This window comes from Petromyzon marinus, chromosome 66, assembly GCF_048934315.1.
Source record: "Petromyzon marinus isolate PM22_M1 ecotype Great Lakes invasive population chromosome 66, UKy_Petmar_22M1.pri1.0, whole genome shotgun sequence".
Lineage (NCBI taxonomy): Eukaryota > Metazoa > Chordata > Hyperoartia > Petromyzontiformes > Petromyzontidae > Petromyzon > Petromyzon marinus.
Window position 1 is genome coordinate 10,836,080 of NC_133732.1, and position 26,600 is coordinate 10,862,679.

General features: G+C 51.5%; 2 protein-coding genes across 2 annotated transcripts in view; both read right to left on the minus strand.

The window, feature by feature from the left end:
- The window catches only part of LOC142906513 (mitochondrial pyruvate carrier 2-like), a 32,196-nt gene extending 31,840 nt beyond the window's left edge, over positions 1–356 (minus strand). Inside the window, exon 1 of the mRNA XM_076054501.1 lies at positions 136–356. Coding sequence (XP_075910616.1) covers positions 136–229 — 94 coding nt within the window. The 5' untranslated portion in view covers positions 230–356. The remainder of the gene's footprint in view (positions 1–135) is intronic.
- An 8,299-nt stretch (positions 357–8,655) lies between these two features.
- LOC116957924 (N-acetyllactosaminide beta-1,3-N-acetylglucosaminyltransferase 3-like) lies at positions 8,656–19,332 on the minus strand. The gene is made up of 5 exons (XM_076054500.1): positions 19,159–19,332; positions 14,168–14,306; positions 13,353–13,633; positions 10,579–10,853; positions 8,656–9,301 (listed from the first exon to the last, which is right to left on the minus strand). Exons 2-5 carry the CDS (start codon positions 14,293–14,295, stop codon positions 8,657–8,659), a joined length of 1,329 nt encoding a protein of 442 aa, XP_075910615.1. The 5' UTR covers positions 14,296–14,306; positions 19,159–19,332; the 3' UTR covers position 8,656.
- Positions 19,333–26,600: the final 7,268 nt, after the last annotated feature.

Sequence of the window (26,600 nt, forward strand, 5' to 3'; positions counted from 1 at the left end):
GTGTCTCTGTCTCCCTGTGTCTCTGTCTCTCTCTGTGTCTCTGTCTCCCTGTGTCTCTGTCTCTCTGTGTCTCCCTGTGTCTCTCTCTGTGTCTCCCTGTGTCTCCCTGTGTCTCTGTCTCCCCCAGACACTCACCCGCCTCATGGTTCCACACCGGCTGCAGCTTGCGAGGTAGCACCCGGCCCACACCGTCAAGGAATCGCACCCAGGCGCCTGCTGCTGCCGCCATCTCGGCTCACCAGCTCACCCACTCACTCACTCACCAGCTCACTCACTCACCAGCTCACTCACTCACCCACTCACTCACCAGGTCACTCACTCACCAGCTCACCCACCCACTCACTCACCAGGTCACTCACTCACCAGCTCACCCACCCACTCACCAGGTCACTCACTCACCCACTCACCAGCTCACCCACTCACTCACCAGCTCACCCACCCACTCACCAGCTCGCTCACCAGCTCACCCACTCACCCACCAGCTCGCTCACCAACTCGCTCCTGACGCGACCTCTAGTCGACACGACCTCTGCACGGCCCCTTTAAATGCCACCACCACTCCCCAACTCCCACCCTCCTCTCCCCACGAACGTCCAATGGACGTTCGTAAACCTTCCACCGCAACAGGAGAGACGTCCTCTGGACGTTAGTGCCAAATCCTACCGGAATCGGAAGATGTCTACCGGCCGTTCATAAATCTACAATCAGAATTGGAAGATGTCTACCGGCCGTTCATAAAGCCACTACCGGAATCGGAAGCTTGTGGAACGGACAGTCCGAGACCCCTTCTACCGCCACCGGAAGATGTCTACCGGCCGTTCGTCATCCATCTACCGAAATTGGAAGTTGCTTACTGCCATCGAAAGACGTCTACCGGCCCGTTCGCAAATTCGCTACCGATATCAGAAGGCTTATTCCGCCACCGGAAGATAGCTTCTGGAAGTTTATAAGAATGACGTCATGGGGACAGGTGACAACGAAGAGGCGTGTTGGTGACGTAACGGAGGTGTGGTAGTGACGTCGCCTCAGACGCGGTGGCTAGTGACGTCACCGGGGGCGAGGTTTGCGTCAATGACGTCACCGGGGCTGCGGAACTCACAAATTTAACCGACACGTCCGCTGGACGTTCGGAAAATAAAATAACCGGAATTATTGGACGTCTCATGGAATTTATATTGGTAAAAAGTAAAATTTGTATTTAAAGCTTTCGTGACTGCAGTAATTTATATTCATAGCTCTTTCGGTAAAGTCACGTTGAAGGTAAAACAATAAAATAATAAAATATATATAAAACAATAAAAATTCTCACGACGTTTCGACCATAACACAAACGGTCGTCATCAGGTATTTTTATTGTTTCCCTTCAACGTGACTTTACCGAAAGAGCTAAGGATATGGAAAAAAGTTATCGTCTTTTTGCCAAGGCGCTTGGCACAACTCTCGCAGAATGTCGAGATGAGCTGGGCGGAGGGAGCGAGGTGCTTTGGAGGACGTTCGGGGTGGTGGAGGGGATGGAGCGGGCAGAAGCGACCAACATTTTCATGGAGAAATTTGAGACTGACGCCGTCCAGACTGCCACTCTGCGCCCAACCTTATGGAAGAGGTACGTGGATGACACTTTCGTCATCTGGCCACTTGGCCGGCCTGCTCTAGACCAATTCCTCGACCAGATCAATTCCATACACCCAGCCATCAGATTTACCATGGAAGTCGAAATAGATGGCAAGCTACCCTTTTTGGATGTCCTAATTAAAAGGAGACCTGATGGTTCAATGAACCACTCTGTCTACAGGAAAGCTACCCATACAGATGCTTACTTGAAACCGGATTCCCACCACCATCCATCACAGAAGAATTCTCTCATCAAGACTCTGTATCATAGAGCCCAATGCATATCCGACCAGGAACACATAAGCAGTGAACTCAAGCATGTACACCAAGCTCTTAGGGCTAATGGTTACTCCGACTATACAATCCGCAAAGCTATCACTCAAACCATGAAGAAGAACCCTCTTGAGGAGCCTTTCAAAACCATCACTTTACCCTACATTGCTGGGATCACAAAAAAGATCTCCAAAATCTTGAATAAACACAAGATCCAGGTCCGTTTCAACACATTACATAAAATCCGTGATCTGGTTCCGTCTGTAAAAGATGTGATTCCGGACATACATTACCCTGGTGTCTACAAACTAAGTTGCCTCTGGTAGTAGTTACATTGGAGAAACCAAACGCCATGTCTCGGACCGCATTCGTGAACACAAAGCAGACCTTAAACACGGTAGGACCAACACCTCAGCCGTAGCAGATCATTGTTTTAATTCAGTAGGCTCACATGCCATTGACTTTTCCAAGACAGAGGTTCTTTGTAAGCCATCTGGCTTCCATGAGAGATTCGTTCATGAGGCTATCCACATATACAAGCACAGAGACAATTTCAACCGAGAAGATGGATTCTATCTTAGCAATCATTGGAAAGATTTGATAAACCAATTCAGTTCTTAATTGATTGTTCACGCTTACAGTGGCTTTCAGACAGCATACATTATAAAAAATTTCGTCTCCCCCCTCCTCTTTTCAAAATATAGATGGACTAGTCCTGGGCAAACTGCCAAATCGCTGCGCGTGACGCTAACGTTTTTTATAAATAAATAAATGCGCCGTTTAAAAATAAATTTATGCAAACCAACACACCTGAAGATGACCGTTTGAGTTATGGTCGAAACGTCGTGAGAATTTTTTTATTGTTTTATATATATTTTATTATTTTGTTGTTTCTCTTCAACGTGACTTTTCCGAAAAAAACTAAGAATATGACTTACTGCAGTCACGAAAGCTTTAAATCAAAATTTTAACATTCATGTAGTTTATATTTTAGTTTTTTCATCAGTTTACTATATGGTATTAATATAGTGTAGTGTATACCCAGTTACTTTATGATAATAGCTCAACTTATTGATGAATATATTGAGTACATTTATTATATTGATGTAGTGTATACTTAGTTCTTTCACATCGGCTTATTGTATGATAGTTGGGTAGTTGCAGTTCTTTAGCGGCAATATACGAAATGCCTCTGTTGATATGTAAATTCTGACATTAACATAGCTACTTCCATGACCATTTACATGGTAATCCCTCACAATAACATCATGCTAATTTCCCAATTACATGCTAATTTCTGACTTTAACACCCTGCTAATCCAACACTTTAACACAGCTACTCCAAAGCTAAATTCTTCTGTTGATATGTAAACTCCTTTGTCAAGGCGCTCTGCTCCTCCCACCCAGCTTAAAAGACGATGCCAAGCTTAGCAGTGTTCATTGGAGCACTGTCTTCCCGACAGTTCTGTTCCTTCACCTGAAGACGGCTGCTTGTGTTGTGGCCGAAACGTCGTGAGAATTTTATTTTATTGTTTTATTTGTATTATTTTATTATTTACCTTCTACGTAACTACACATACACTACACTATACACTACACTACTATACACTACACTACTATACACTACACTACTATACCTAACACTACTATACACTACACTACACACTACACTACTATACACTATTATACACTACACTACTATAAACTACACACTACACTACTACACACTACACTACTACACACTACACTATACACACTACACTACTATAAACTACACTATACACTACACTAATATACACTACACTATACACTACTATACACTACACTGTACACTACACTACTATACACTACACTGCTACACACTACACTACTACACACTATACACTACTATACACTACACTACTATACACCACACTACTACACACTACACTACTACACAACTATACACCACACTACTATAAACTACACTACTATACACTACAGTGAAGGAAAAAAATGTTTGATCCCCTGCTGATTTTGTACGTTTGCCCACTGACAAAGAAATGATCAGTCTATAATTTTAATTGTAGGTGTATTTGAACAGTGAGAGACAGAATAACAACAAAAATCCAGAAAAACGCATGTCAAAAATGTTATAACTTGATTTGCATTTTAATGAGGGAAATAAGTATTTGACCCCTCTGCAAAACATGACTTAGTACTTGGTGGCAAAACCCTTGTTGGCAATCAGAGAGGTCAGACGTTTCTTGTAGTTGGCCACCAGGTTTGCACACATCTCAGGAGGGATTTTGTCCTACTCCTCTTTGCAGATCTTCTCCAAGTCATTAAGGTTTCGAGGTTGACGTTTGGCAACTCGAACCTTCAGCTCCCTCCACAGATTTTATATGGGATTAAGGTCTGGAGACTGGCTAGGCCACTCCAGGACCTTAATGTGCTTCTTCTTGAGCCACTCCTTTGTTGCCTTGGCCGAATGTTTTGGGTCATTGTCATTCTGGAATACCCATCCACGACCCATTTTCAATGCCCTGGCTAGGGAAGGATGTTCTCACCAAAGATTTGACGGTACATGGCCCCGTCCATCTTCCCTTTGATGTGGTGAAGTTGTCCTGTCCCCTTAGCAGAAAAACACCCCCAAAGCATGTTTCCACCTCCATGTTTGACGGTGGGGATGGTGTTCTTGGGGTCATAGGCAGCATTCCTCCTCCTCCAAACACGGCGAGTTGAGTTGATGCCAAAGAGCTCCATTTTGGTCTCATCTGACCACAACACTTTCACCCAGTTGTCCTCTGAATCATTCAGATGTTCCTTGACAAACTTCAGACGGGCATGTATATGTGCTTTCTTGAGCAGGGGGACCTTGCGGGCGCTGCAGGATTTCAGTCCTTCACGGCGTAGTGTTACCAATTGTTTTCTTGGTGACTATGGTCACAGCGGTCTTGAGATCATTGACAAGATTTTCCCGTGCAGTTCTGGGTTGATTCCTCACCGTTCTCATGATCATTGCAAATCCACGAGGTGAGATCTTGCATGGAGCCCCAGGCCAAGGGAGATTGACAATTTTTTTGTGTTTCTTCCATTTGCGAATAATCGCGCCAACTGTTGTCACCTTCTCACCAAGCTGCTTGGCAATGGTCTTGTAGCCCATTTTAGCCTTGTGTAGGTCTATCATCTTGTCCCTGACATCTTTGGAGAGCTCTTTGGTCTTGACCATGGTGGAGAGTTTGGAATCTGATTCATTGCTTCTGTGGACAGGTGTCTTTTATACAGGTAACAAGCTGAGATTAGGAGCACTCCCTTTTAAGAGTGTGCTCCTAATCTCAGCTCGTTACCTGTATAAAATACACCTGGGAGCCAGAAATCTTTCTGATTGAGGGGGTCAAATACTTATTTCCCTCATTAAAATGCAAATTAATTTATAACATTTTTGACATGCGTTTTTCTGGATTTTCTTGTTATTCTCTCTCACTGTTCAAATATACCTACCATTAAAATTATAGACTGATCATCTCTTTGTCAGTGGGCAAACGTACAAAATCAGCAGGGGATCATATATTTTTTTCCCTCACTGTATACACTACGCTACTACACTATACACTACACTATACACTACTACACTATACACTACACTACTACACACTACTATACACTACACTACTACACACTACGATGCACTACACTATACACTACACTACTATACACTAAACTACTACACACTACTATACACTACACTATACATTACACTACTACACTACACTATTATACACTACACTACACTACTACACACTACTATACACTACACTATATACTACACTACTACACACTACTATACACACTACACTACTATACACTACACTACTACACACTACTATACACAACACTATACACTACATTATACATTACACTACTACACACTACTATACACTACACTATACACTACACTACTATACACTACGCTATACACTACACTACTATACACTACACTACACACTACTATACACTACACTATACACTACACTACACACTACTATACACTACACTACCAGACACACTACTACACTAAACTACTATACACTACACTACTACACACTACACTATACACGACACTATACACACTACTATACACTACACACTAGTGTTGTACTAGTGACGAATTGGCACGTTCTGTTTACGTGACAACCCTTACTAGTTGGCTGTGTCGGGTGGTGGCGGGTTTTAACGACACATTTATTTATTTACGCGATCTAACCCCACAAAAACCTCTATTATAGAGGATAGAGATGGGGGAAAGAGATAAGCGAGGGGGTGGAGTTCGTCCCGGGTAGACGGCTACTGGTTAGACCCTAACCCCCCTCTGTATCGGAACCGGAAGTTCGTAAGAATCACGTGACGCGGTAGGAACGTCACGGAGGTGTGCTGGTGACGCGCACCTCTTATATGTGGCTAGTGACGTCACCGACCGGAGGGGTGCGGGTGACGTCACTGGCCATTGTAAAGCCACCCACCGACACGGCACACGAGGTGGTGGGTGGCCAGCACCAACCACGCCCGGCCGCCTTTGTCTCCCCAGTGGCGATGTTTACTGCGCTACACCGCAGCAGCTCCTCATTTATGAGCCCGAGTCTACCGAGGAGCCCAGGACCGGTTCAGATTATGGCTGTCACTTCTGTGTCTATGAGATGTTAACTACTTCGCATGGTACACAGGAGGTCTATGTGGAGTCTGCGTCTCTCTCTCATCATCATCACGGTGGCTATGAGATGTTAACTACCTCGCCTGGTACACAGGAGGTCTATGTGGAGTCTGTGTGTCTCTCATCATCATCACGGTGGCTATGAGATGTTAACTACCTCGCCTGGTTCACAGGAGGTCTATGTGGAGTCTTCGTCTCACTCATCATCACGGTGGCTAGGAGATGTTAACTACCTTGCCTGGTACACAGGAGGTCTATGTGGAGTCTGCGTCTCTCTCATCATCATCACGGTGGCTATGAGATGTTGACTACCTCGCCTGGTGTGCAGGAGGTCGTGGGTTCGATCCCGACCCTGACGATACCTGCTGCTGTATATTTGGATTCTGCGTCTCTCATCATCATCATCATCACGGGGGCTAGGAGATGTTGACTACCTCGCCTGGTGTGCAGGAGATCTATGTGGAGTCTGCGTCTCTCTCATCATCACGGTGGCTAGGAGATGTTAACTACCTTGCTTGGTACACAGGAGGTCTATGTGGAGTCTGCGTCTCTCTCATCATCACGGTGGCTATGAGATGTTGACTACCTCGCCTGGTACGCAGGAGGTCGTGGGTTCGATCCCAACCTTGACGATCCCTGCAGCTGCTGTAGATTTGGAGTCTGCGTCTCTCTCAAATATCATCATCACGGTGGCTATGAGATGTTAACTACCTCGCCTGGTACACAGGAGGTCTATGTGGAGTCTGTGTCTCTCTCATCATCACGGTGGCTAGGAGATGTTAACTACCTTGCTTGGTACACAGGAGGTCTATGTGGAGTCTGCGTCTCTCTCATCATCATCACGGTGGCTATGAGATGTTGACTACCTCGCCTGGTGTGCAGGAGGTCGTGGGTTCGATCCCAACCTTGACGATCCCTGCTGTAGATTTGGAGCCTGCGTCTCTCTCCCTGTGGCCGTGTGGATTTTTCTCCAGGTCCTCCGGTTTCCCCCTCCCCATTTAGAATCAACATCACCACTCCTTTAGAGTTATTTGGCTGCCGCTATATATTTTCACGTGATGATATCAGCGACTTTGCCACGCTGCTCTCAGCTTAACTCACGTAGACACACACAGACAGACGCACAGACACATGGCAAGCGACTCGGTCTAATGAACAAACTCATTTATATCGCTCGGGTGGGACAGTACAGCAAATCGAAAAACAAACCACAAGCAGATACAGCAACCACAGGCAGTTAGCTCACACAGCAACACACACACACGGATTGTTTCTCTGGGTCCTCCTGTTTCCCCACACAACACCCACAACACCCACCATACACACTACATACACAACACCCACTACACTCACTACACACACACAAACTACAAAGACAAAGATCTCCCGTATAGCCTTAACAGACTGTTGGGGCAAGTGCTGTCAGCGAGCACCTACGAAGGCCGGCAGGGCACACGAGGGGGTGGGTGGCCAGCACCACGCCCGGACGTCTTTGTCTCCCCAGTGGCGATGTTTACACACCGCACCAGGTACTCGTTTTTCGCTGAGTCCACCTCGGGGTGGCCCATGACCGGTTCAGATAATCGTCACCGGTGTTGGCCGTGAGCGGGAATCGAACTCTAGTCGCAGAGTTTGTAGCGCAGCGTAGCGCTAACCACTCCACTACCGCTCCCCCCACACACACACTACACACCCCACAACACGCACACCACACCCAACACACACACTACACACCCCACAACACGCACACCACACCCACCACGCACGCTACACCCCCCCCCCCCCGTATAGTCTAAACAGACTGTTGGGGCAAGTGCTATTAGCAAGCACCAATTAAGGCCAGAACGGCACACGAGGGAGAGGGTGGCCAGCACCACGTCCGGCTGCCTTCGTCTCTCTAGTGGCAATGTTGTTACGCACACCACCAGACATTCATCTGAGGGCGAATCGACCCAGTGGAGGCCCAGGACCGGTGATACTATGCTCGTAGCGTAGCGCTAACTGCTACACTGCCGCTCCACTAACAACACCCCCCCCCCACCTCACCACCACACACGTCACCCCCCCCCCCTCCCCCTCTCTCTAGTCCTTCCTCCACCACCGCCCCGGCCTGACCACCCTCACCACCGACGAAGGCCTCCTCCTGCAGCCGCCCGTCATCGCCGCCAAGCGGTGCGCCAGCCACACCTGGGCGGGCGTGAGTCCGTGCACGGCCACCAGGTCCCTCAGTAGGCACCTCGCCACCTTCGCCACCCCCGCACCTCCCCCGGCCCAAAGGCCCCCTCCCCCCGCCTCGGCCTTGCGTCCCGAGGGGCGGTCAAGGCCCAGGGTCCTGAAGCCAGCGTGGGCCCGGGGACTGACCCCGAGCTGCAGGAGGCACATGCCCAGGAAGACGTCGTCGATGGGGAACGACGGGACTGCGTCGGAGGCGTGCCGGAGCGCAAGCGCGGTGCGTCGCGACATCAGGAAGGCGCCGCCGCCCGCGTAAGGAGGGTAGCGGTCGGCACCGTACACGGAGTCCGGGATGAAGTATTTGCTGCGGGGGTCGCGTATGGGCCGGGCGTCCACGATGAGGTCGCCGGCGAAGAGGTGATCGTCGGGGTCGAGGTCGGGGCCGCGCAGGAACTCGAGGGCGTTGGGGACGCTCACGAGCATGTCAGCGTCGCACTGCAGCACGAAGGAGGCGCGCGGGCAGCGCTCGTGGAACCAGCGGAGAAAGCTGGTCTCCTGCCGGCACAGCAGACAGCGGGAGACGGTGGCACGGCCACCCGAGTGGGGAGGATGAGCGCGTGAGCGAGCACGCGAACAAAACGGGTTATTTTGTGGTCGTGGTAGGTGTTTTAATAGTAATGATAAACGATGCGAAAGGAGGGAGCTGTGGATGAAGGAGGGAGCTGTGAGCGAAGAAGAGAGCTGCGGATGAAGGAGAAAGCTGTGGATGAAGGAGAAATATGTGGATGAAGGAGCGAGCTGTGGATGAAGGGGAGAGAGTTGTGGATGAAGGAGGGAGCTGTGGGTGAAGGAGAAAAATGTGGATGAAGGAGCTGCGAATGAAGGAGGGAGCTGAGAGTGAAGGAGGGAGTTGTGGGTGAAGGATAGAGAGATTTGGATAAAGGCGGGAGCTGCGGATGAAGGAGGGAGCTGCGAATGAAGGAGAGAGCTGTGGATGAAGGAGAAAATCTGACTGAAGGAGGGAGTTATGAATGAAGGAGGGAGCTGTAGATGACGGAGATAGTTTAGGGTGAAGGAGAGAGCTGTGGATTAAGGACAAAGTGTTGGATGAAGGAGAGAGCTTTGGTTGAAGGAGGGAGCTGTGGATGAAGGAGAAAACTGGAGCATGTTTGTTGGAATGTTTTGCCACAAGTACGTATGGTTAATGCAGACATGGCATTTGGACATCTTAACACAACTCCCGCGTTGTTGGCAGAAAAGGGTAAAACGTATTCGTATTTTTCATGCTTTTGTAGAGGAGTAGAATGGGGAAGCGGCGTCACGTGTGCTGTCCAGTGCGATGACGTCACGGGACGTGACGTCATGCGCTCAGGGCAGCAGAATGACGTCATGGCTCCTCAAGCATAACGGGGCGGACACCGTGACGTCAGCGGGGTCGTAGCTGGAGTGGAGGGTCCGAGAAGGGTGGAACGAGGAGCCAGGGGCAGGAGGGGAGGGATAGGGGAGAGGGCGCAGTGCCAGGCTGGAGGTGGCTGTGCCCCTCGGTCGGCCGTGTTGGCTGATCCCACGGCCGGCGCGGAGGAGACAGCACAGGGCAGCCGGCTGTGTCGGGACCTAGCCCGGGACCCCCCTGACCCCTGGGAAGTTGTTCACCCCCTGGGTATTGTTAATAAGATTTGTAATGAACCTAAGGCGAAAGCCCTGAACTTACCTCAGCCTCCGAGTGAGTCGTCGGGAACTTCCAAACACTTTGATATTGGCAACTGAAAAAAAAAAACAGTCTCGTAAATGGTAGTTTAGTTTGTAATCGTTTTTTGCGAGTAGTCCCCCACCTTGAGCGTGAGGTTGAGGAAGGTGTCGTGGAAGCCCCACTGGAGGAGGTCGCCGTAGGTGCGGCTCTCGTGTCTCAGGAACTCGTCCCAGAAGGTGGCGTTGCCGGAGTCTGGTAGCGTTCCCAGCAGGAAGACGCGGCGCACCCGGAGGTCCCCCCCGGCACCCCACACGGAACCATCACCGGTGCCGCCGAGGGCCCCCCAAGTCTGCCGCACCAACTCGCGATGACCAAAGTCCTGGACCCGGGACTTGATGGCCAGCAGGAGGTAGGGAGCTGGGAGTCGCCACCCCACCCCCCGCCCGTGAGTGAAGAGAGAGAGAGAGAGAAAGGAGTTGGGAGCGGTGGTGCAGCGGTTAGCACGCCGTGCTACGCTACGGACCCGGTGGAGGCCTGAGTTAGATTCCTGCTCATGGCCAGCAACAACACCGACGCCAATGGTGGCGATTATTATCTGGACAAACCGGTCCTAGAGGCCCAGAACCGGTTGGTCAGATAATTCAAAGACAAAGATCCTCCGTGTCGCCTTAACTAGACTGTTGGGGCAAGTGAAATTACAGACACATACACAACAACAACACCACTAAGTGGCGGTGATGTCACCACGGTGCATGTGCCAGGCTATGTGCACGTTAAGGCCATGAGAAGTGTCGAATGCTCGCTGGCAGGAGGTCACGGGGCAGATCCAGGTGCCATGGGTCGACTGACTGAGATGACTGGCTGATGCACCACCTGTGCCCCCTACTGTGCCAACTTGCTGTGCTTTAGCCACCCGGCGCTCCGCTCGTTGTTGTGAGCGTCGCTCCTCTGCCCTCCGTTGTTGTTGGAGGGCGACTACCTCCAACTGCCCAGTAGCATCCTTCACGAGCCTCCTCCACAGAGGCCGATCTTGACACCGCTGGTAACAGTCATCGGCAAGTCCACTCAGCTCCACGTCCTCCTGTACCACATCACTCCATCTCTTCTCTAGCCCGTGCCGTGCCCGCTTAGCCCCCTCAATCCGGCCGAACAAAAGCTGTTTCGGCATGCGGTGGCTGGGCATGCGGGCTACATGACCCAGCCATCGCAGCCTTGCCTGCCGGAGGAGCTCACCGATGGGACTTTGTCCAAATATTTAAAGGATTTGTGAGCTCCTCACACAATTCAGCCTAGTTAAATCCAGGATGGATCGTAGGCATGCCAGCCTAAATGTTTCTAACCGGCAGAAATTTTCCATTTGGAGGGGTCTACGTTTTGCAAGCTTCGTATGGAGCGACAGACCAGGTAGCTTCCACACAGCGTTACGCAGGCCAATGAAAAGATATTGCCGTTCGACTGATTCGGAGTAAAACCTCTGCTGTCACACCGAAGCCGGTCATGAGAACACCACTCAGGTACGGGAAACTCTCCACTCCCTCGACAGACGCACACAGACACATGCACGTGGACAGATACAGAAACACAAAATACAAAGATCGACCGTATAGCCTTAACGGACCGTAGGAGCAAGTGCTACAGCGAGTAACAGCACCGATGTAGGACGGCACGCAAGAGAGGTTTGGTAGGGCAGCACCACCACGCCGCCTAGCCGCCTTTGTCTCCCCCAGTGGCGACGTTGACTACACACACCATCGACACCGGGTACTCATTTGTCGTCATAGCCACCGTGTGTCATAGCCGTCATCATAGCCACCGAACATAGAGACCATGCGTCATAGTCACCATCATAGCCTTCTTCATAGCCAGCGTGTGTTATAGTCACCATCATAGCCACCATTATAGTGACCATCATAGCCGTCGTCATAGCCAGCGTGTGTTATAGTTACCATCGTAGCGACCAAGGTAGCCGTCGTCATAGGCAGCGTGTGTCACAGCTGTCGTCATAGCCACCGTCATAGCCGTCGTCATAGCTGTCATCATAGGCGGGGTGTGTCACAACTGTCGTCACAGCTGTCGTCATAGCCGTCGTCATAGCCGCCGTCATAGCCGCCGTCACAGCCGTCGTCATAGCCGCCGTCATAGCTGTCGTCATAGCCACCGTCATACTCGTCGTCATAGCCATCGTCATAGCCGTCGTCATAGCTGTCGTCACAGCCGTCATCATAGCCGTCATCATAGCCGTCGTCACAGCCGCCGTCACAGCCGTCATCATAGCCGTCGTCATAGCCACCGTCATACTCGTCGTCATAGCCATCGTCACAGCCGTCGTCACAGCCGCCGTCATAGCCGCCGTCATAGCCGCCGCCACAGCTGCCGCCACAGCCGCCGCCACAGCCGCCGCCACAGCCGTCGTCACAGCCGCCGTCATAGCCGTCGCCACAGCCGTCGTCACAGCCGCCGTCACAGCCGTCGTCATAGCCGTCGTCACAGCCGTCGTCACAGCCGCCGCCACAGCCACCGTCACAGCCGCCGTCACAGCCGCCGTCACAGCCGCCGTCACAGCCGTCGTCATAGCCGTCGTCATAGCCGCCGTCACAGCCGCCGTCACAGCCGCCGTCACAGCCGCCGTCATAGCCATCGTCACAGCCGCCGTCACAGCCGTCGTCATAGCCGCCGTCATAGCCGTCGTCACAGCCATCGTCACAGCCGCCGTCACAGCCGCCGCCACAGCCGTCGCCACAGCCGCCGCCACAGCCGCCGCCACAGCCGTCGTCACAGCCGCCGCCACAGCCGCCGTCACAGCTGCCGCCACAGCCGCCGCCACAGCCGCCGCCACAGCCGTCATCATACTCGTCATCATAGCCGTCGTCACAGCCGCCGTCACAGCCCCCGCCACAGCCCCCGCCGCGTTCTCACCGCCGTGGGGCCCGCTGCAGGCGCCCGCCTGGTCGATGCGCAGCGAGAAGTAGCGGCAGTGTCGGTAGAGGAGGTGCTGCCGGTAGGCCCACGGCAGGGCCTGGAACTCCGGCGTGCTCTGGGCCACCGCGGGGTCCTCGCGGCACTGCTGGGCGCCAGCCCCCGCCACCCCCTCCCCCTCCTCCCCTCCCCCCACGGTGGTGGGAGGGGAGGAGGGGGAGGGGTCGGGAACGAATGAGTCGAAGCGAAGGACGCGGCCCGAGGAGGCGGAGGAATCGAGCCTGGGGAAGATGGAGAGGAGGGAGGGAGGGAGATGGGGAGGAGGAGGTGGAGGTGGTGAAGGTGGAGTGGTGGTGAAGGTGGTGGTGGTGGTGGTGGAGGTGGAGTGGTGGTGAAGGTGGTGGTAGTCGTGGAGGTGGAGTGGTGGTGAAGGTGGTGGTGGTGGTGAAGGTTTAAGTGGTGGTGGAGTGGTGGTGAAGGTGGTGGTGGTGGAGGTGGTGGGGGTGGAGTGGTGGTGGTGGTGGTGAAGGTTTAAGTGGTGGTGGTGGTGGTGGTGAAGGTGGTGGAGGTGGTGGTGGAGGTGGTGGTGGTGGTGATGAAGGTGGTGGTGGTGATGGTGGTGAAGGTGGTGGTGAAGGTGGTGATGAAGGTGGTGGTGGAGGTGGTGATGGTGAAGGTGGAGTGGTGATGAAGGTGGTGGTGGAGGTGGTGATGGAGGTGGTGGTGGTGGGGTGGTGGTGGTGGTGAAGGTGGTGGTGAAGGTGGTGTTGGTGAAGGTGGGGGTGGGGGTGGCTCCCCCCAGTGGCGCCTCTCACTTTGTGGGGGGCCCGCGAGCGAGGAGGCTGTGTGGCGGGGGGCCGAGTTTGTGGAGCAGCAGCAGCAGCAGCAGCGCCGTCGTCAGCAGCAGCGGAGGGGCCACCCGGCGGCAGCACTGGAGCCACATGGCGCTAACCACTGCACCACCGCTCCCCACACACACACACAGTGCGCTAACCACTGCACCACCACTCCCCACACACACACAGTGCGCTAACCACTGCACCACCACTCCCCACACACACAGTGCGCTAACCACTGCACCACCACTCCCCCCACACACATACAGTGCGCTAACCACTGCACCACCACTCCCCACACACAGTGCGCTAACCGCTGCACCACCACTCCCCCCACACACATACAGTGCGCTAACCACTGCACCACCACTCCCCATACACACACAGTGCGCTAACCACTGCACCACCACTCCCCATACACACACAGTGCGCTAACCACTGCACCACCACTCCCCACACACACACAGTGCGCTAACCACTGCTCCACCACTCCCCACACACACAGTGCGATAACCACTGCACCACCACTCCCCACACACACAGTGTGCTAACCACTGCACCACCACTCCCCACACACAGTGCGCTAACCACTGCACCACCACTCCCCACACACACACACACAGTGCGCTAACCACTGCACCACCACTCCCCACACACACACACAGTGCGCTAACCACTGCACCACCACTCCCCACACACACACAGTGCGCTAACCACTGCACCACCACTCCCCACACACACACAGTGCGCTAACCACTGCACCACCACTCCCCACTCACACACAGTGCGCTAACCACTGCACCACCACTCCCCATACACACACAGTGCGCTAACCACTGCACCACCACTCCCCACACACACACAGTGCGCTAACCACTGCACCACCACTCCCCATACACACACAGTGCGCTAACCACTGCACCACCGCTCCACACACACACACAGTGCGATAACCACTGCACCACCACTCCCCACACACACACAGTGCGCTAACCACTGCACCACCACTCCCCACACACACAGTGCGCTAACCACTGCGTACGGAGTGAAGGAAGCATCATCATCAGCAGCAACAGCATCAGCACAATAATCATCAGCATTATCAACACCATCATCAGTAGCACCATCATCATCAGCATCATCACCATCATTATCACCATCAGCACCATCATCAGTAGCACCATCATCATCAGTACCATCACCATCAGCACCATCAGCACCATCGAGTGACGCTCGACGTCACCGCGTGACGTCACCGCGTGACGTCGAGCGTCACCGCGTGACGTCACTGCGTGACGTCGAGCGTCACCGCGTGACGTCACCGCGTGACGTCGAGCGTCAGCACGTGACTGACGTTGGCTGTAATTGGCCACGGCCTCTTACGTTGTGGCAAGCTTCGGGGCCACTTCCTGCCATTACTCGTACGAGACATCACATTAAAGAGCGTTTAAAAATAAAGTTTTTTTTTTAAAACATTACTTCTTGTTGTGTCGCAGCCCTCCACCACCCGACACGGCCAATCAGCGGAACAAGTGTCACGTTTACAAAAGACGAAATAGTTCGCTAATTTAGGCCACCGTTGCGTTGAAGGGTGGATCCACAACTTTGACAATTCGAGTCGTACGGCGTTCGTCTGTAAATTGCTTCCAGCATACTCTTTGGTTCTATTCGGTAAAGTCACCACGTAGGTAAAAAATAAAACAACAAAAAATCACGACGTTTCGGCCACAACACAAGCGGCCTTCATCAGGTGAAGGGATCAGGCTGTCTCGAGGACAGCGCTGGAGTGAAACACAGCCACGCTCAGACCGCGACCTTTAAGCTGTGTGCGAGTAAACAAGGTGCCTTGACAAAGGAATTAGCATAAAAAAATTAGCATTTCATTTGCCGACTTAGCATAGAGGTGGTGTACGTGCGGGTGGACTTGCCGGTTGGCGAGGGGGGAGGGGGAGGAGGAGTTTACCTATTGATGGTGTGAAAAGGGAATGTTTAAGAGCTACGAAAGTTTGGGGTACCACTACTTGAAATATATACTGTACCATTGATGCTTCCAGCATCTTCAGGAGATTTGCCAGGACAGTGGAGACACCCACCACCGGCTTCCGGTCTTAGCGGGGGAGCTTGTCTGGAAATTCAAGACGAACCCAACTCGCCTCTCGTCTTGATATCCATTGCTCTCTCATTACACTCGACCCACACCATATAGGGGCCGTCCATAAATGACGTCACGCGATTTTGGACGATCTTTGACCCCACCCCCCCCCCCTCGTCACGCGGCGTCACGAAAATTCAGACCCCCCCACCCCTCAAATATGACGTCACAAAGCTCTGCCCCCCCCCCCCAAAATAAAATATGCTTCAAATCGCTATAAACTATTATTGTCATTGTAGTTGCGTATTTAATGTGGCCGCTGCACTCTGATGTTGTAGGAGAACACATTTATTAAACAAAGTCTATTTAATTAAGTAGAACGTGTTGTCCGTATTTATTTATAAAGTCGCGCATTTTTACGTGTGACGTCACATTCATCAAACCCCCCCTCCCTTCGTCACAAACGTCTGACCCCGCCCCCCCCTAGGTGCGTGACGTCATTTATGGACGGCCCCATAGACGAGTGTGACTGCTTAGCGGCAATGCAACAACGGTGGTTGCTATCGGTGCTGGAAGACCCCCTTAGTGGATGTGGCCTCGCACTCTCAAGGGCCCCGCGCTGAACGCTTTCAAGATACCAATTCCGGTTCGGTGATTCCGCACTTGCTCTGTTACTACAGTACTGTACCGCCTTCGAATTTAACGAACGACTGGGTCCATACTCTTTGGTTCTATTGGGTAAAGTCACGTAGGTTACCCAATAGAACCAAGGAGTATGGATCCTTGCAGTCACGAAAGCTTTAAATCTAGAATTGAATGACTGGGTGTTTAAAGGTTAGCGATGTGTCCTATTATTTGGGCGTGTATAGCAAATGAAAAAGTTACAATTACTTTACTACGCAAATTAAAAAGTTACGTGTTTTTTTTAAATATTCTTAGCTCTTTCGGTAAGGTCACGTTGAAGGGAAACAATAAAATAATAAAATATATATAAAACAATAAAAAATTATCACGACGTTTCGACCATAACACAAACGGTCGTGAGAATTTTTTATTGTTTTATATATATTTCATTATTTTATTGTTTCCCTTCAACGTGACTTTACCGAAAGAGCTAAGAATATGAATTACTGCAGTCACGAAAGCTTTAAATCAAAATTTGTTTTTTAATATTTAAGTGTTTTTTGTTGTTTTATTAGGGCCCCTTTATAACATTTACTGCGGGCCCCGTGCTCGCTTCATCCCACACCGGTGGCAATGAAGGTGAGCCTTGAAGTCGGCTCTAACCAAAAGCGCCACAACCATCAACACCATCAGCATCATCACCACCATCATTACCATCATCAATATGATCATCATCACTACCATCACCACCACCATCATTACCATCATCAACATGATCATCATCACTACCATCACCACCACCATCATCACCATGATTATCATCATCACCATCATTGCCATCAATACAACCACGAAGGTGCCACGTTCATGTTTTGAAATTCGATTCCCAATAATTCGGATCGTACGAAATTAAATCGATTTCTCACCATGCATTACCGCTTAAGGGGAATCGCGTTCCAACAAATAATATAATGACAAGAATCGGAATCGATTGGTTCATGCAAAATGTTTTCACAGCACGGTAACCGCTGCACCACCGCTCCCCACACACAGCGCGCTAACCACTGCACCACCGCTCCCCACACACAGCGCGCTAACCACTGCACCACCGCTCCCCACACACAGCGCGCTAACCGCTGCACCACCGCTCCCCACACACAGCGCGCTAACCACTGCACCACCGCTCCCCACACAAAGCGCGCTAACCACTGCACCACCGCTCCCCACACAGGCACACAGACACTCAGACACACACACTCACAGACACACATTCACAGAAACACTCACAGACACAGAAACACTCACAGACACACACAGAAACACTCACACGCAGACACACACAGAAACACTCACAGACACACACAGAAACACTTACAGACACACACAGAAACACATACACACACAGAAACACTCACAGACACACACAGAAACACTCACAGACACACACAGAAACACTCACAGACACAGAAACACTCACAGACACACACAGAAACACTCACAAGCAGACACACACAGAAACACTCACAGACACACACAGAAACACTTACAGACACACACACACACACAGAAACACTCACATACACACACAGAAACACTCACAGACACACACAGAAACACTCACAGACACACACAGAAACACTCACAGACACAGAAACACTCACAGACACACACAGAAACACTCACACGCAGACACACACAGAAACACTCACAGACACACACACACAGAAATACACAGAAACACTCACAGACACACACAGAAACACTCACAGACACACACAGAAACACTCACAGACACACACAGAAACACTCACACACACAGAGACACACACACAGACACACACACGCAGACACACAGAAACACTCACAGTCACACTCACAGACACACAGAAACACTCACAGACACAGACACACAGAAACACTCACAGTTACACTCACAGACACACAGACACACACATGCAGACACACACACATGCAGACACACACACAGACACACAGAAACACTCACACTCACACAGACACACACACAGACACACACACAGACACACAGACACACACACACTCACACACACAGACACACACACAGACTCACACACACAGACACACACACAGACACACAGACAAACACACACACTCACACACACATACACACAGACACACACACAGACACACAGACAAACACACACACATACACACACATACACACGGACACACACACTCACACACACAAACTCAATGCAACCGGTTGTTTGTTTACCGGCAAACGATCGCCGCGACGGTGATTGCCCGGAGCGGCGAGGACTGCTAACGGGGGCCTCGCCGTCCGTCTTTGTCTTCCTTCATTTCCCGTGGCGTTCGCCGGCGGCTGCTGCTGCTGCTACCCTCGTCCACTCCCTGAGCATCCACAGACATCTGGGAGGCATTAGGAGGAGGAAGGGGGAGGAAGGAGGGGGAGGAAGGGGGGGGAGGAGTTAGGGGGGGATGAAGGGGGGGGGATGAAGGGGGGGGATGAAGGGGGGGGTGAGGGGGGAATGGAAGGGGGGAGGAGGGGGGGAGAGGGATGGAGGTGGAGGAGGAGGAGGGGTAGGGAGGGGGATTGAGCAGGAGGAATGGTGGGAGACGGGAGGGGGGGAGGGACAGGAGGGGGGAAGGAGGCTGGAGGAGTTGAAATCAGTTTCAGAACTAATGCAAAGCTGTTCTGGGTGGATGGCTGCCTGGCAGATACAACAACAGCCGCCATTCGCCACTAGAGGGCGGTGACGTTGAGGCTACCACGTGACGTGTCGAACGCCCGCTGGCAGGAGGTCACGTGGCAGACCCAGCAGGTGCCACGGGTCGACTGACTGAGATGAGTGGCCGATGCACCACCTGTGGCCCCTACTGTGCCAACTTGCTGTGTTTTAGCCACCTCGCACTCTGCTCATTGCTGTGAACGTCGCTCCGCTGCCTTCCATTGTTGCTGTTGGGCAACAGCCTCCTATTGCCAAGTAGCAGCGTCCTCCACGAGCCTCCTCCACAGAGGCCGATCTTGACACCGCTGGTACCAATCATTGCCAGTTACTGGATCATTCCCTCTATTCTCTAGCCCGTGCCGCGCCCGTTTAGGCATGCGGTGGCTGGGCATGCGGGCGACATGACCCAGCAAACCCAACCTTGCCTGCCGGAGGAGCTCACCGATGGGAATCTGTCCAGATCTTTCAAGGATTTGTGAGCTCCTCACACAATCCAGCCTGGTTAAAGATGTTCCATTAGGTGGGTCCACGTTTCGCAAGCGTAGAGAAGGGAGGGAATGACTGTGGCCGAGAAGACATGAAGCTTCATGTGGAGTGACAGACCAGGTAGCTTCCACACAGTGTTACACAACCGATGAAAAGATAATGCCGCTAGACTTATTTGGTGTGAGACCTCTGCTGTAAAACCGGAGCCGCTCATGAGCACACTGCCCAGGTATGGGAAACTCTCCACTCTCTCCACAACTGCTACATCACCAATTGGGAGTTGTGGGGGTGGAGTGTCTGAAACTACAAAATACCCAGGCAGGTGCTTAGTTTTGGTGGGGCTGATGGTAAGGCCCCACCGCTTGGTGGCACGCTCCAGGTTCAGCAGCAGCACCTCCAACTCCTCCTCTGAGTGAGCAGCAATTACCAGATCATTGACATACATAACGTGGTTGAGCAATAGGGAGCCAATCATTGGCCGCACCAGACATCGATCAGCCTCCCATTTTATCTGTACCAGATGGGAACTTCCTCCGGTACAGCCATTGACGGCTTCATGAACTATGTTTTCAAATAGATGTTAAATAATGTGGGAGCCAGAGGACATCCCTGTTGCACCCCAAGGTGAACAGGGAATGGCTCCGACTCCTGGCCACATAGTTTTACCTGAGCCTGCATGAAGAACAACCCAAAGCCCAGGCCTACTGATGGTATCATAGGCCTTGACCAGGTCAATAAAGCAGAGATGTAGGTCTTGTTGGAATTCCCTACACCTCTGCTGTCGCATCTGGACAGAAAATATGGCATCTGTGCAGGACCGCCCTTTATTGAAACCACATTGGGGCTCTGGAAAGTGAGATGCACTTGTAGTTGTTACAGTCTGCGTGGGCCCCCTTCTTAAAGAGAGGGACCACCAGAGCATCCTTCCAATCCTGCGGGACCCGTCCAGTCGTCCAGACTGTTGTTATGATGTCATGTAGGGCAGTCTGTGCACAAACGCCACCCTCCCTTAGCATTTAGCTTGGGAGATCATCTCTGCCTGGTGCTTTTCCTCGTCTCAGACTCTGGATCGCCTTCTGTACTTCATCTACAGATGTCATGTCAGGCAGCCACTCACAGAGGGTGACTTCTTCCAATATTTAAGACACCGCAGCCTCAGCAGGGTCATTCCCACTTTGCCCCATTATGTTTTCCAGGCCAAGGGACTTCCCTTCCCCAAAACCTCGCAGAAATGCTCAGAAAATCTGCAAACCTGTTCCTGGGGGTTGGGGATTGGATCACCGTTCTTTCCCCTAATGATGGTTTTAGGTGTGGCGCTGCAAGTTACTTTTTTAATGGAGTTAAACAGTGATTTGTGATTTGCGGGCCACTGAGGAAGACTCCATCTCCACAGCAACCTGCGACACCACCCATCCTTGCAGCGCCTCACGGCTCTCCGAACCTCCGAGCAAAGGCTGCGGTAAGCCTCCTCATTCTCCGACATAGGAGGCTGTAGACGGCGAGAGTGGGCCTGTCGCTTTTTCTCAGCCAGCCTGAACACCTCCTCTGTCAGCCAGGCTCTCTGGGGAGGTCTGGACCGTGTACCCAATGCAGCCATTGCGGCTGCATGTGCCGCAGTCCTAAACTTCGCCCATTTCCCCTTGGCATCAGGAGGACGGGGTGGGGGGGAATGATGCCAACCCCAGCTGCAAGTGATGATGAAATACTCGCTTGAAACTTTAATCAGCGAGCTGAGACCAGGCCACTTTAGGTTGGAATGGGGTCCAGGGTGTACACCCACCACCGGAGTATAAGAATGGCAGGCGCATCTTACAGATGAGAAGCCGATAGTGAGTGGGAAGATCAGCTCCACGGTAGGTCCTGGTGTCAAGGACATGGACCCGCATCCGCTGTTACATCACTATAAAGTCCAGAAGATGTTTTTGCTTGAATCCGGAATGCATCCATGATGTTGTGTGGATGTGCCGATTCCAGAACACCATGTTGGTAATTACAAGCCCATGGGCTGCACAAACCTTTAGCAGCCTCCTACCGTTGTTATTAAACTGATCTGGACCATGCCTTCCAATTACTGCAGACCAGGTGCCAGCATCATGACCAACTCGTTTGGCAGTCTCCTGCCGCGAGTAGTGAACCATCCACCCCTCATGGTGACTGGAGCCAGAACCGGTCCACCGGACCTCCTGAATACCGCAGAGATCCAGACGGTGCTGGTCCAGCTCCCGACAGAGGAGTGAGAATTCGAACATTCCACGTGGCCACTCGCAGTGGATTTTTGCTGTTTACTGGAGGAACGCCGAGGGTAATGATTCAATCTCCTGGCTCTGCCAAATAAGGTTTGGCCAGGTGACGTCATGGGTGCCTGTCCCCCTGGGGCCTCTGGCACAAGCTTAACTAGATGTTTATTTCGTGGTTTAGTGGTACTTGTATGGAAAGGGGAGGGGTTACCAGCCCCTCGCACCCATCCAGAGCCGCCATTTGGCCGCTGTGGTGGCTGCAATCGCCATGAGGGGAAGAGCCGATTTTGGAATTGGCTTTCACTCCAGGGCGTTGCTTAGATCCACCACAGTGCTAGCGTCCGGCACCACCGAGGAGGCGGAGAGTTGTTTTTGCCGGACAGACATACATCCACACGGACACAGAGACCTCGAAACACAGAGACAAAGACAAACAAGGACAAAGATCCCCCATAGAGCCTGAACAAACTGTTGGGGCAAGTGCCGTTCATAGTGGGTAGCTGCACCTACGAAGGCGGGCATGGCACACGAGGGTGGGGGGTCAGAACCACGTCCGGCCGCCTTTGTCTCCCTATCGGCGATGTTTACCACACACCACACCAGGTTCTCACTTGAGGCTGAGTCAACCTAAGGGAGGCCCAGAACCAATTTTTATTATCGTCACTGGACTTTGGGTCCCCTGGTTCTTAGCGCAACGGGTTTTACCGCTACACTACCGCTCCCCACATTCATCAGTGACATTCACACAGAGACACACGCACAAACACACACACACACACAGACACGCACAGACACAGGTGAGGCTGTCACTACACTATCAGTGACACACACACACACACGATACACACAGATACACACAGGTGAGGCTGTCACTGACACCATCAGTGACAAGCGCACACACATACACACACAACAGACACACATGACAGACACACACACACACAGATGCATCAACACAGCTGAGGCTGTTACTGATGCCATTAGTGGCACACACACACAGACACACACGCACACACACAGTTAGAGACACACAGACATAGCTGGGGCTGCCACTAAACACCATCAGTCACTGACACCATCAGTGACACACACAGGCACATACAGACACAGTGCCACGCAATCTGCCCGGCATCTCTCAGCGGCTCCTCTGTCACGCGACTCGCAACGCGCGCCTGGACACCACGTGTCTGGCCGGCTCTACATTTTTGGGGCTAAAAGGACTTAGAGGAAGGACGGAACAAGCTTCCCGGATATTTAGAGATGTGAACGCTCAGGGAGAGAGAGAGAGGGGGCAGATGTTGTGTGGATTCCTCATCCACTTACTTACCCACTCATTTACTCACCGACCCACTCACTCATCCACTCACCCACTTAAGCACTTACTAATTCACTCACCCATCCATTCCCAAACTCACCCACGGTTCCACTCACTCGTCCACTCAATAAATCACCCACTAAATCAGTCATTCACTAATTTACTCACCCACTCGTTCACTAACTCACCCACTCGCTAATCCATTCACTCAACTCACCAACCCACTCACTCACCCACCTATCACTAACTCACTCACTCACCTACTTACTCAGTTTCCCATTCATTCACCAACCCACTGACCCACTTACTCACCCGTGGTGTTTTTGTTGCGTTTGTGTCACCACTGCCAAACGCAGCATCACCTCCAGAAATATTTAGACAACTGGTTCATTTTATTTTAATCGTTAACTATGATTAAGCATATCACGACTAGGTAGTTAATAATTAACAAACTAGTAATTATTGCCCTACATAAACCACTACGAATGTATAATACGTTAATTTGTAAATTAATTAGCCAATCAGATGCGTGCCCGTACTCCTCACCACAAAGGTTGACCCTCCCAGGAGGTCGTTGTGCGTGCTGTGGCTCGGCCTGTTCGCCACATGGCCAGCCTGTCCTTGCCTAGATGCCCCGCCTCAGAGGCGTGACCTCAATGGGTATCCTCAATGACTGGGAGCCGCTCCCTCTCTGAAACCCTTCCCACTCGAGTACCGCGTCAGGTGGTGGGATGAAATGTATTAATTGATGAAGTCGGTTCAGCAATTGACATTTTAGAGAACACAGCTAAGACTGCGCCATTAATAGATGGAGAAGGGAAGTCAGAAGTTAGAGGGATGATTGGGGAGAGAAGTAATTGAGACTGGATGGAGCTATTTTTTTCGAGGAAGAAATGTTGGAGTGAATTATAGAGAGCATCAGAGAGTAACTTAGGTTGGTTCAAGAGCTGGTTTATGGTGGCAAATAAAACTTTTGGGTTTCTTTTACCGGAAGCAATTTGGTAGCTGAGGAAGAAAGATTTTGCGAGGGAGATTGCGTCCTTGTAAGTGCAAAGCGAGGCTTTAAACATTTGGCAATGTATTGTTAAACCAGATTTTCTCCAGGCAAGTTCAGATTTGCGGACCACAGTTTTAAGTACGCGCATTTGAAGTGAGTACCAAGATGAGGGTTTGTTGGCTGAGATGTTTGGTATTAGGAGGGGGTCAGGGAATCCACTATTTGGTGAAGGGCAGAGCTAGAGGTCAAGGCTGCCTCGTTGACCAAAAGTGAACTAGGCTTAGAGAGGGTTGAAAGGACAATCGACTGGGCAATAGAAGTAGGGTGGATAGACTTTACGCTGCGATATGTGATTAGATGTTTAAGGGAACCAGATGGTGGGGGTGAGGGTAATTCAAAGATTATTACAGAGTGATCTGACAGGCCTATATCAACACTAGAAACGTCTAAGGTGTGTACACCTGAGTGGGTAGGGCCCTAAACATGTTGTGAAAAACCAAATGGGTCGAAGATAGCTAAGATATCTCTGAGGAGTCTACATTCATGTTAAAGTCTCCACACAGCAGAATTCGGTTGAATTTAGAGCATACCACTGAGAGGAGGTTAGGGAAGTCAGTGACGAAGTTCGTGGTTGGATCAGGTGGACGGTCAAGCAAGAGTAATAGCAGAGGTTGAAATGTTTTCCATCATAGAGTGAAGTGTTCAATGGAATGGAATGTAGGTATCGAAGTTGAAGGGAAATGTGTTTTACTGCAGATGAATGCAAGCCTTCATCCACGACCAGAATATCGGGGTCTATGATGAAATGAAAAACCTGAAGGTGTTGCCTCAGTTCGTGAAAAAAATGGCCAGAAGATCTATGCCAGGTCTCAGTCAAACACGAGGTCCAGGGCATTTTCTAGACTGAAATCATTTACGAGCAGTGCCTGACTACTTAATGAACGAAAGCTGAACAAGAGTGACCCGAGTGTTGGTTTGTACTCGATGTAAAAATGGAATTTCCTAAGCAATGGTCGACAGTGGTGGTCCCGAAGGTGCACGTGGTCGGGCTTGCAGAGGTGCTTGTGTAAAGTAATAGCGCTGGCTGCTGATGGAAAGTGGTAACTGCGGTGTACGGCAGGACCCACGTCAGCAGGCGACAGTGGACACGCGGAGAAGACTTCTATGGGAGCGTTCATGGAGGGGTCCATCTGGAAGAACCTGCTAGGAGGTTCTAGAAGGGGGGCGTGGGGTCTATGATGAAATGAAAAACCTGAAGGTGTTGCCTCAGTTCGTGAAAAAAATGGCCAGAAGATCTATGCCAGGTCTCAGTCAAACACGAGGTCCAGGGCATTTTCTAGACTGAAATCATTTACGAGCAGTGCCTGACTACTTAATGAACGAAAGCTGAACAAGAGTGACCCGAGTGTTGGTTTGTACTCGATGTAAAAATGGAATTTCCTAAGCAATGGTCGACAGTGGTGGTCCCGAAGGTGCACGTGGTCGGGCTTGCAGAGGTGCTTGTGTAAAGTAATAGCGCTGGCTGCTGATGGAAAGTGGTAACTGCGGTGTACGGCAGGACCCACGTCAGCAGGCGACAGTGGACACGCGGAGAAGACTTCTATGGGAGCGTTCATGGAGGGGTCCATCTGGAAGAACCTGCTAGGAGGTTCTAGAAGGGGGGCGTGGCCAGAGCGGAGCGAGGCCGGGAGCACAAAGAGGGGGCCCTGAGCGAGAGCTCGGGGCTGTTGCTGGAAGTGGATTCCCTCGCAGTGCTACTGTTGTCTCGCCACCATCGTCTGTCTACATCACCTGTGTCTGTGTGTCTACATCACCTGTGTCTGTCTACATCACCTGTGTCTGTGTGTATCACCTGTGTCTGTGTGCATCACCTGTGTCTGTCTACATCACCTGTGTCTGTGTGTCTACATCACCTGTGTCTGTGTGCATCAC

What these genes read in the sequence shown, in the direction of transcription:
- LOC116957924 (XM_076054500.1), bottom strand. Translation starts at nt 14,295, where the DNA reads ATGTGGCTCCAGTGCTGCCGCCGGGTGGCCCCTCCGCTGCTGCTGACG. An exon ending in GCTCGCGGGCCCCCCACAAA is followed by an intron (nt 13,634 to 14,167) that starts GTGAGAGGCGCC and finishes CATCTTCCCCAG; the next exon opens with GCTCGATTCCTCCGCCTCCT. An exon ending in CTGCAGCGGGCCCCACGGCG is followed by an intron (nt 10,854 to 13,352) that starts GTGAGAACGCGG and finishes GGCGACTCCCAG; the next exon opens with CTCCCTACCTCCTGCTGGCC.